The sequence below is a fragment of the Primulina huaijiensis genome, chromosome 2, assembly GCF_012295235.1.
Source record: "Primulina huaijiensis isolate GDHJ02 chromosome 2, ASM1229523v2, whole genome shotgun sequence".
NCBI classification, from domain to species: Eukaryota; Viridiplantae; Streptophyta; class Magnoliopsida; order Lamiales; family Gesneriaceae; genus Primulina; species Primulina huaijiensis.
Genome location: NC_133307.1, coordinates 25,045,805 through 25,057,315, shown reverse-complemented (window position 1 = coordinate 25,057,315; position 11,511 = coordinate 25,045,805). Strand labels below are relative to the sequence as shown.

Below are 11,511 nucleotides of genomic sequence, written 5' to 3'. Positions count from 1 at the left end.
AGTTACTTATATGAAATTCAATCGTTAAGGAAATAAATTCTTGTTATCCAAATGTAAACTCGAATATTGAGTTGATAATGCGAAAAGAAACTTTAGTCACCGAGTTGCAAGAAGCCAAATTTAGGCAAACTTAATTTTCGCTTCAGAGAATTTGATCATTTAGCAAGTAATTCAAATTACACTAATGACCAAAGCATGTTTCCATTTTATTTATTTTGATATTTACGTATATTTTTTTAATCGAATAATATAATTATGCAAATATATCATTGACATCATCAAGAAGATTCGATCATTAAATAATTTTCAAAAACAAGATGACATTACTATTCACCGGAGAGAAGTAGTTTTGTTCAACACTTTGTGAAGCTGAATATCGAGATCGTCCCAATGTATTGCAACTATAATTAACTTTACATGCTTAAAAATATTTAATTATTTTGTATACTTTCTCACAATTAATTTTTCAAGTACCAGATAATAATGCTGGTTCAAGATGAAAATGAAATAGCTAGAGTGACGTTGTTCGAAGAGGTTACTGAGACATTTATTGATTGCTCTATCAAAAAATAATTGACATGCATACTAAGGTGAATTAAAATATTTATTTGAATAATATTATAATAATCCAATACATATTGTCAATAACTACAAATTTTATATTGCATAAAAAAAGTAATTTGGAGTATTTAACAATACTTGATCAACCAAGAAAATAAGATCACAATTCTCTTTTCAAATTAGACAAGTCTGTCTCGACTACAAATGGAATAACAACAATAGTTGTAGATGAATTTGAGAAATCACAAATCAAGAGAAATACTGATATAAAAATAAAGAACTGGAACATCAATGAAATACAAAATGAAGAGAAGAAAAGAACGAACGCAAAAGAAAGGACAAAACAAGTACAACATGAAGATAAGAACACAACAAACACTAAGGAAATGACAAAACCACAGAAAAAGAAACAAAGTTCATCATGTTTCAAAGGAGAAACCATAAAAATTCAAGATAATGAAAAAATAGACGATTTCAGTAAAATGATGAGGAAACTAAGACAAAATAGTCACATAGAGATAACCCAAAAACTGAAAATTAGATAAGAAAAAATTTGATAATGCTTTTTTATTTTATGAATTTTCAATAGAAATGGTTCTTTTGATTTCATTCAATATAAGTGTTTTATGTTCACTTACTCGTTACAACGTTTATTCACCACGTGCAACGCACGTGTTACTTGCTAGTAATTATTAAAACAGACCATGACACCAAAAGTTAGTTACTCAAAAGGTCTCAAATTTAATAATATTTATAGATTTATAGATAATAATTTGTAATGTAATGTAAATATATGAATTAATCTATAAATAAAAAGTAATTAAATGTGAAAATAACATAAGTCTTGTTTGTTTATTTTTTTTTTGGGAAGTAAAACAAAAAACCAAAAAAGCATGTGATTAGTGTTTGTCAAATAGGGAAACAATATTGGAGCACGGCATTGGAAATTGACCTTTGCTAATGTTTTTTTTTTTAAAAAAAATTCATGATGTGGTAAAATGTGATTCAATTGATAATGGGTTTTTTTTGTGTGTGATCCGAACTATTCTTTTTTTGCAAAAAGTAAATTATAATATCAGAAACAAATAGATGCCGTAGATAATATTTTTTGGATTTTAAAGTATATCTTATAAAATATTATATTTTAATTTTATAACATATTATGTGTGTGGACAAATATATGTAGGGGAAGTTGGTGAAAAATCCCCAATCAAAATATTTCTTTGGGTTCACTCCCTACCCACAAAATTGTGGTACTATGTCATACAAAATGTGGTACATTTCATGTGGAAATGTGATACTAAAAAAATACCCAAGAATTGAATACAAAAAAAATCGACGGCTGAGGACCGAGAGGCAATTTTCCTATATATGTAAAATGAAATGAGGGTCACCAGCTAGCTTTAGTTTTTATCTTGGAATCATGCATGTGATGCTTTTTAGCGATTATGACATTCCATGTACGAACTATTTGGATAAGTTCTGTGTGTAATTATTACTAATTGGTTCCAATCATCTAATAAATAAATTATGGATTTTCTAATATTTAAATAAATTATAATATTTTTTTCATTTTTTTTAAAATAAACAATACATTATTCGATTGCTAACTAAATAAAATATAATAAGATTAATATTAACTTTGTTTATTGTACAAAAGTAAAATTCAAATAATCAAAACCAAAAAATGAACTATGTATAAAAGTATTTTTAGTGGATGTTCAAATTTTGTTAAAAAATATAAAAATCAAAATAATTAACAAATATTTTAAAAATCAGTAATCAGTGTATCAAATTAAACAAACCAAAATTCAAATTAAAAAGGCTGATTCAACTATCGAGATTACATCAACTTTATATTTTGTATGTGAAACTATATTAATGAAAAATAGGACCAAACTTTTGGTTATTATAATCATTATATAATGCAAAAGTATGATTAAATCTTAAAATATAATTATTAAATTGTTAATTTAACTTATTTGTGAAACATATACTAATTGATTTGTCTCAGACCATTATTTATTTGGGCCGGTCCAAGTAGAAATAATGAAAAATCAGAGGCCCCGGCCTACTTTAATAAATTTTATTTTTTTATTTTAGCAGCCGGGATCGGGTACCTCGGCTCTCTCTTTATAATTTTTTGCTTAAAAATAAATAATAAAGCATAAAAAAAACGACATCGTTTTCCCAGTCAATTGGCTGTTCCCCAATTGGCTGAGCCGCCACACTTGAGCGAAGCTTCCAACACTGACTGAACACCATATCCACTTCTCTCTCGCCACCACCATCTCTCAATCTTCACTCACATTTACCAATATTTTTTGATTCTCTGAATAATTCATGGGAAAGGGTGGAGGCTGTGTTCCCAGCAAGAAAAAACTTCCAAAATCCACAACCGTCGCCTCCTCCGATGATGATAGCCTCCCGGAATCCACGCCGCCTCCCGCCACCAACCATGTCTTCAGCAACGAATCCATAACGTCCACCATTTCAAATCCCACACAGAATCTCAAGCTTTTCATAGTTTTCTACTCCATGTATGGCCACGTGGAGGGTCTTGCCCGGCGGATGAAACGAGGGGTTGAGATGACTCCCGGGGTAGATGCTGTGCTCTACCGTGTGCCCGAGACGCTTCCCGAAGATGTACTTCGTCAAATGCAGGCTCCGCCGAAAGACGATTCGATCCACGTGATCGGGTCTCCCGATGAATTGACGGCAGCTGATGGGTTCTTATTCGGCTTTCCCACGAGCTACGGGTGCATGGGTGCGCAAATGAAGGCTTTTTTTGATTCTACGGGACAGTTGTGGAGAGAGCAGAAGCTCGCTGGCAAGCCTGCTGGCTTCTTCGTCAGCACCGGAACACAAGGTGGAGGTCAGGAGACTACTGCGTAAGCATCTTGCAATAGAATATTCCTACGGATCCGTGTATTTGTTCTGTGACAATCACTGAACGAATTTGGTAGATGACAATTTCATATTTAAAGAAATCTGATTCATTTTCAGCAACTGTTGGTCCACCCCTCATTGTTGATCTTCGGAAATGTTGAAAATATGACTGAAATATGCACTCTAGCGTTAACTTAGCGTGTTTTACCTTTTTGTGTTATGGTTTCTTGTGATTGCCTTTGCCGAGAATCTTTGGCCACGAATTTCACTGAATTTATCCTGTGAATTCATAAATGTTAGATGTCCCCAGTCGGTTTGATTAAGTTCTTGGAGTTGTATTTATAGACTTAGATAATTCTTCCGAGCTAATTTTGGGAAGGAGCTAGACTCAAATCCTAATCTTAACATGGTATATAAGTTTCGATCAAGCTCGTCGTTATGTGTTGGACCACTCCATAATGTCTTGTAAACTTCAAACTTAGTTGTTCATTCATGGACGTTATAAGAGAGTGATAGATATATCTCACATCAGTTTGATTATGTTGTTGAGAGTTGTATATATAGACTTGGACAATCTTCTTCCCTCCCCTTGAGCTAGTTGTTTGAGTGGAATTAGGTCAAGTCCTAATATTAACAATAAGTTGTCTATTTGTCGTCAAATTCTATATTCTTAATCTCTCCATGTTCATGAGATTTAGACAAAGGAATAAACAAGTTTCTTGCAAAAACTTATCTTATAGGTATGGAATGGTATGAAAAATGGTGATACTTATCTTATAGGTAGGAATGGTATGGAAAGTTTTGATTTGCTCTTATCTGCGAAAGCTCGTATGTGTGGTTGTATTTCCATGCGTGTGGGAAAGAGAGGCTGATCTAGGGGTTGATGAGTACTGTGAAAAAAACGCCACATATTTCTTTTGCTGCCCTATCTGGTAATCTAGGTGAAGCGAAACGTCTTAAACTACTAATGTAACCTTAGTCTATTGATTATTTTAAGATATTAAGTATCATTATACAGCAAGATAATATAATTTGTAGGATCTGGGTAAGATAAAGCACATTTTTGTTTCCCTCCTTGAGGCCCTTTACACCTTCCTCTATGCAGTTCGAGCCTCCTCTTAGAGAAACCTGTGGATTAATCGAGATTGTTGCTGCTACCTTCTAGGCAGGGTTCATATTGATTGAACGGATAAGTTTCGTAGCAAGGCACCAAAAGAACTAGATGATGAAATCAGTTCATAGGGTGTTGATTCCAAACCATAGGATCACTGCACTTAAAAGTCGTGCTTTACTTCCTTTCATTGGTACTTTGTTTTGGGACATAAGATACACGTATATCATGGTGCTGTTGCAATTTGTAGAATCAAGTGTTTTTTTATATTCAGTTTGCAATAACTCTGAATTATCATCGCCTGATATAGTATCACCCTTTGTCATCTGAATTACCATGCATCAGAAATTTTTATAATTAATGAGGTATAATAATTTGCAAGGCTCTTGAATGTAATTTATTTGAAATATATCTTCTGAACCTCCTATTAAAAAACTTGCCTCAGCAATTGTCGTATTTGTATATTCTGTTACTCAAACTTGACATTTCTTGTTTGAACATAAATTTCACTGTCCACATATTAAGCTGCTGCAGGTGGACAGCAATTACACAATTAGCTCATCATGGGATGCTGTTCATCCCCATTGGATACACTTTTGGTGGTGGTATGTTCAAAATGGATTCCATCAAAGGAGGTACTCCATATGGTGCTGGAGTCTATGCAGGTGATGGCACGAGGGAACCAAGTGAAACAGAATTGGCCATTGCAGAACATCAAGGCAAATACATGGCTGATTTTGTTAAGCGGCTTGCTCAGAGTTAACGGCACGTCTTTTGGTGAATATGCCCTGTAGAGTGATTTGATCTTTGTTTATTGAGTATATGGCATTCCTTTGCATGTCCCCACTGGCAATAGGCGTTGAAGGTTAATCTCTTGCTTACACTCCGGGGATATTGCACAATTTTCTTGTTTCTTTGATTTCAACTTTGGTTTCCCTCTACATATTTGCTGTTCTGATTTATTTCAAAGTTGTAAATGTGTCTATTTTTTTTAGGTTGAGTGGAGGATAATAAGGTTTGGATTCATGTATTCTGTTTCTTTTAAGTATAAGTTTCATTTTATTTGTATTACATTTTTTATGATGCAAATTTTGGTGTTCGTGGATTCCAGGTTGCGGTGGTGATGATAATGACCTTCCTTTCCCATCCATATGCATACCTTAACTTTTTCATTTTGTTTAAACATTTCCCCATCAAACCTACCCATTGAAAATAATCAGACACATATGCCTACTTATCTCCAAATTTGTCACTTATGGCCATTAACCACATCTTCTTTAGTTCACAAGATGATGCTCTGGTGCTTCTTTGTTTTATTCTTGGTTTTAATCTTGGGTATATTTATATTTGAATGAAATTATTTACATTTCTTTTAGCAACGTAATGTTATATTTGGGTCCAAATATCGCACTATCCATTGACGAGATGCATGTCATCTCGAATACTACACGGAATCTTTTGCTCAATCGTTTCAAACCTTTTTATATTTTGTTTCAATAAGTTTCGTTTGAACGAATTATTAAAAATTAAATGTATCAAACATTGTATTTAAAAAAATACAATAAATTCTAGACAAAACGTTCCGGTTGTTTCTTTTTATTGGAAAATCAACAATAAATTTTCCAACAATAAATTGTTTTAATTGTTTATCTTGTTCAAGCTATTATTTTTTAAAAGAAATGAATTGACTGTCCATCTAGAGATGGTTGGCGAAATTTGAAAAGTTTTAAGCGCACATCCAGATATCGATTTGAAGCAACCCACTCTAGCCCGGGTGTGACATTTGCAAACAAAAAGAGCTGAAAATAGGACAAAAAAGTGATCACGTGGACGACAATCATATCATTTTGAATTATTAATTTAATATATACAGAATTCTGTATAAATAATGGTCATACTGTATATAAAAGAATTTTCAGCGAAGTGATGCTATATAAACTATACTATATGATTATATCAATGAAATTACCTGTATTATTATTATTATTATTTTGTACGTCAATATATTACAAATAACACAAAAAAATAGAGGGTCAATGAGATTGAGCTTCCTTTCATGCTAATGTTTCATTATTTGGCACGGGGACTTGAAAATCTAGTCCACCAATAGATCAAACTCTGATATCCCTTCGGACCAAACATTAAATTTCATTCCCAAAATCAAGAAAATGCAACAACAAAAAAGCAATGCTCTGTAATGAATACCTTCAGGCCTCGTACAGGTACTTTTTCTTAGCTACAAGCTAACATTGTATTCACCGTAAAAGGAATATGATTCCTATAAAAATCTTTTTGTCGTAGGCAAAATTATCCTAGATTTATCCGATTCCCCTCTCAGGAGTACACGCCAAATGGAATATGACACTGTACCCAAAAAACAAGTTAGTACTCATTGAAAGATTAGATTTATGAATTTTGAATTGCTTGGTCAAGTTTAAATTTTTTTTTTTTGAAAAGTTATTCACCAGAAATCAGGGTCTTGTTTATATTTTTGAATCTGGTTGTTAATTTCTCGGCCACTATTTAACAATAAACATATAATATTTAACGAGTTTATACTATATGATATTATAATCAGATTATATTTGTTATTATTTTTTTACTAGGGGCATACGAAAGAATTCGGAAAGATGGCCTATCGAATCCTTTTCTTCAAATTCTTGGATATTAACAAACACAAACACTATCATGATATCCTCTCACGAGTCAATTTTGTAAGAAAGATTTCTAATCCGACGAGGTCTATGAATTTTTTTACATTAAAAGTATTATTTTTCAATATAAACATGAATTGAATTGATCTTTCTCATAAATATAGATTTATTTGAGAGACTCCTTATTGTCATGGACTCGTATATCTCATTAGCTCCAATTTAGTGAAATATGGATTCTGACAAGATACCGTATTCATTTTTCGAAAACTTAAAACCCTTCACGTGCAATATGTTATCTATATGATACACGTTTCTGAAAAACAGCAGCAACAATGTTAAGTCGAGGCAAGGAAAAAACCTTTTTCCGCAAGACGAAATTGCCCGTATCAAAGTGCTATACGTCGCAAACAATCGTCCCCAAGATACAACGACTTCAAGTCAAAACTTTGCAGCACTACAAAGTCTCGAGCGCAGCGAACAAAATATATGCAGAAGCTTTCAAGTGCGAAACGAAAAAATGCAACAATATGGTATGATTATGAGCCGAAATTGCAAGAACAAGTGTAGTGAATTCTCCAACAATTTTTCGAAAATGAGTGATGAGAATTATTTATAATTGATCATCGGTTGCGTTGAGGAGACACGTTTCTCCAGACCGGATGCGTAGAAGAGACACATTTCTAGTCAAGTAACACAATGTTTGGTGCAAAAGCAGCCATGAACAGGTGCCAAGATAGCCAAGGGACATGCATGTTTTCCAAAACCAGCGCTGCGCAGAATTCCAGAAAGGCTCGCGCATATGCGCGTCCTTATGCGCGCATATGCGCGACTTGTTCTGCCCATGTGCGAAGAAAACAACAAGTCACGCGCATATGCGCGGATTCTGGGCGCGCATATGCGCGGCATCTTCTGTGAATGCACGCTGGTTTCTTGTTTCGGTTTCGTGTGTAGGTGCTGCCAACAAAATTATTTTCAAATAAATTTTGTCTAAAAAGAATAATACGGTCGAAAGACCACACCACACCACACCTCGCCTCGCCTCGCCGCGCCGCGCCGCGCCGCGCCGCGCCGCGCCGAGTTGGTCGGGCGGGCGCGTACGTGTTTGTTTAGTTCACCGAGACACAACCTATTAGCGTCTTCCCCCGTCTAAAAACTTCTGGTACCCCTTGGGGCCCAAACCCTTGTCTCAACTTGGCGCTTATTAAGGAGACTTTATTTGGTTATTAACTCAATGTGGGACAAGCCACATTTGAGACATCCCACTTCCCTTTACAACTCCTTACTCTTCCTCTTCTTCTCTTTTTCATTTATCCAACACAATATATGTCATCTATGTTTCATTATATAATCAGTGCTACTTTTTAGATTCTTATTGCTCAAATTGTGATCTATTTTATATATATGTACGTTCTATTTTTAGTTATACATTAAATTAGAAATGGTTATTCAGCATTCAGCTATTCAAGTCGAGCTTTTAATTGGTAAGTGGTCTAAATTATGTATGTTTCTTGATTAGAGCCATATCTTGGCTTTTCACCAGGGTGAATATGAGACAAAATACTATGCTATATTTGGTGTTCCAAAGTTCAAACTGGGCTATACTTTGGTTAAACAAACCTTGTTTACACAAATTATTAAAAATAAACACATTAAACATCATGGATGAACAAAATATACTTAATCATTGATAAAACATTTGATTCATCTATTTTAAAAAAAAGAAATCGATGTCTCAAGCACGAGAAACGATTAAAACAATATATTGTGATTTTTTAACAAATAGATGAACAAAATATTTTATCAATGATTAATTTATACTTTGTTCATTCATGGTGTTTAGTACGTTTAATTTTTAATAATTTATGTAAACGAAACTTGTTTGAGCAAATTGTAGCATTATTTAGAACATCAAATACAACAAAAGATTTCATCCCGGCAAATATTGTCATGCTCTGGTGGCATCACTTGACTTCATATATATACACACACATCAAATTGGGTACCTCATTCTCTCATTCACTCTTGATAAGAACAAATCTACATTAATGTCAAGAACCATGGAAAAATCTCCTTACGGTTCACGACGACATGACGAGGTCGATTTGGACCTGAAAGAATGGGGCCTCAAGGATCGAATCAGCCGCGAAAACGTGAATTCGAGAAGATTTTCGGCATCAAATCTTGCAAGTTTCAGAGAAGATGTAACATCTTTCAGATCAAACGTAACCATTTCTAGCACTCTCTCTTCTCCAGGATACACAGCACGAGGTCCGTGGCATTTCCTACAAGAAATCAGCATTGTCTTTAAATGATTAAAAAAAATTCCAATTTTCTTGATAATCCTCACAAATTTGTTACCCTCTTTTATGCAGAAGAAATTGACCCTTCGACTTATTCATTCACCACTGCCTTAAAAGGTGAAAATTTAACGAGAAAATACTCTTGAAAATTTTAAAAGATTTCCTTTTTTATACATAGAAACTTAATTTAATGACTTGGTCTATTTTCTTTGCAGCACTACAGGCAAAAACGATTTACACACGGGGATACCTTTCACCAGATGAAGGATACACTCTCAACTCCAAATGGAGTGAAGCTGAGAAATACATTTCCAACCCTTTATCAGGAACAGTTCCATTGGAATGTTTATCTGCAAAAACATTGAGTGGAAGGTCGTCTCGTAGCTTAACGAGCCGAATCACCATGTCTGCTCCATTGATATATCCTTCCATGAGTTTGCAGCAACCTCGCCCCAGCTCCTTTGTAAATGAGCACGAAAAGAAAATTACTGTCCAAGGTTAATTTCTTGATGTAATATATCTGTCATACTTTAAGGAGCATTATACGTTGCTAAAAATTGTGTTTTTTTCCGTTTCAGAAAGATTGAAGACAATAACGACTAGAGACATCGGGACGCAAAGCACGCCGGTTGATGTTAGTTCGAGAAGCCCGAGTCCGATTCACACTCCTTCCATTGAAGAAAGATCGATAAAGAAGAGTGAAAATGAGGGCGGAGACTCGTCTGTTTCCAGTGGGAAAATATTTACATCAGACAAGNTGAGTCAATAAATTTGTCAACATTCTAGAATCTTGATCATCGAAAGCGTAGGAATAAATCGTAGATGGTGCTTACTGCCATGTTACCTCTCTTGTCGGCAACCACAAAACATTTCATATCGTACGTACGTGAATTTTGGTGGCCATGGTGCTAAGATTTAGTAAATGGAGGCTAATTAATTATATATATATATATATATTTATAATAAAGTTAATTATTTATGTGAAATTGTAACAAAACTGGTCTGGTTATTCTGATCTGCAAGCTATCCCCACAGTGCTGCTGTATAATTGTGTGGGGAGCTCCTATGATTTTGAATCATAGAATGGTCCCTCGTGCATGTGCCAAAGTACGTGTTTCATAAGCAGTCACATTTCTGGATTTCCTTATGCATACTTCACAGATAATCTTGTCTTTTATTTTGGAAATCGAATAAAATATTATTTACCTTACAAGATAATAATTAAAATATTAAAATTCAGGGATAACATGCAAGTTATAGGATAAATATAATTAATTAAAATTCTAGCATAAAAATAAATTCAAATATGGTAGCTCGATCGATTCATTTGCAATCATATCCCATCATCCAAAAAACCCCTAAGTAATTCAAAATCTAATTAATTCTATGAATTGTTATATATTTCCCACAGGTTGAAGTGCAAAAACCGAGGGAGGATGATGAATTCACCCAAAGAAAAGAAGGAGAAGAAGATAGAAGTAAATCAAGAAAGAAAGCGAGTATGTGCGGTTGTCTCTCTTTAATTACGAGAAAAAGAAGAAGAGCAAATAGAAGCAAACCCACACAAAATACCACCCATTAAAGCTTGCTAGAATATGGCAACTTATTAATTGTCCATAGAAAACTTTGGGAAAAAGAAGAAGTATATATATATATATAGTTTGTGGTATGTACTATTTCTTTTTGTTTTTGTACCACTTTTTTTCTTTATTTCTTTAACAATATATATGTATGCTGCAGATATTTTAACAAATGTGAACCTCAATTAAATCTTTGATAAAAATAACATAGAGTTAAAACTTCATTGTTTTGGATATCGAGATATGCATGATTTGTTTAAAAAGAAAATATTTCATCAAGAACAAAATTTAATTTTGAGTGAAAACTTCTTTGTTTTGCATATCAATATTACATCTTAAACTATTTAATAATTCCATATAAATAAACATATCACACCTTTCTTTATTATGTCAATACCCAACCAATAGAAACAAAT

General features: G+C 33.6%; 2 protein-coding genes across 3 annotated transcripts; both read left to right on the top strand.

The window, feature by feature from the left end:
• Positions 1-2,728: 2,728 nt before the first annotated feature.
• On the top strand, positions 2,729-5,623 carry LOC140970904 (probable NAD(P)H dehydrogenase (quinone) FQR1-like 2). 2 transcript variants are annotated; one of them, XM_073432880.1, is made up of 2 exons: positions 2,729-3,452; positions 5,087-5,623. In XM_073432880.1, exons 1-2 carry the CDS (start codon positions 2,905-2,907, stop codon positions 5,322-5,324), a joined length of 786 nt encoding a protein of 261 aa, XP_073288981.1. In that variant the 5' UTR covers positions 2,729-2,904; the 3' UTR covers positions 5,325-5,623. The 2 variants fall into 2 exon arrangements, with proteins under 2 accessions (XP_073288981.1, XP_073288982.1); XM_073432881.1 differs by having other exon boundaries at positions 2,738-3,452; positions 5,096-5,623.
• Positions 5,624-9,201: 3,578 nt separating this feature from the next.
• Positions 9,202-11,319, top strand: LOC140960557 (uncharacterized). The gene is made up of 5 exons (XM_073418865.1): positions 9,202-9,483; positions 9,588-9,632; positions 9,731-10,012; positions 10,094-10,622; positions 10,927-11,319. Exons 1-4 carry the CDS (start codon positions 9,261-9,263, stop codon positions 10,282-10,284), a joined length of 741 nt encoding a protein of 246 aa, XP_073274966.1. The 5' UTR covers positions 9,202-9,260; the 3' UTR covers positions 10,285-10,622; positions 10,927-11,319.
• The last annotated feature ends 192 nt before the right edge of the window (positions 11,320-11,511 follow it).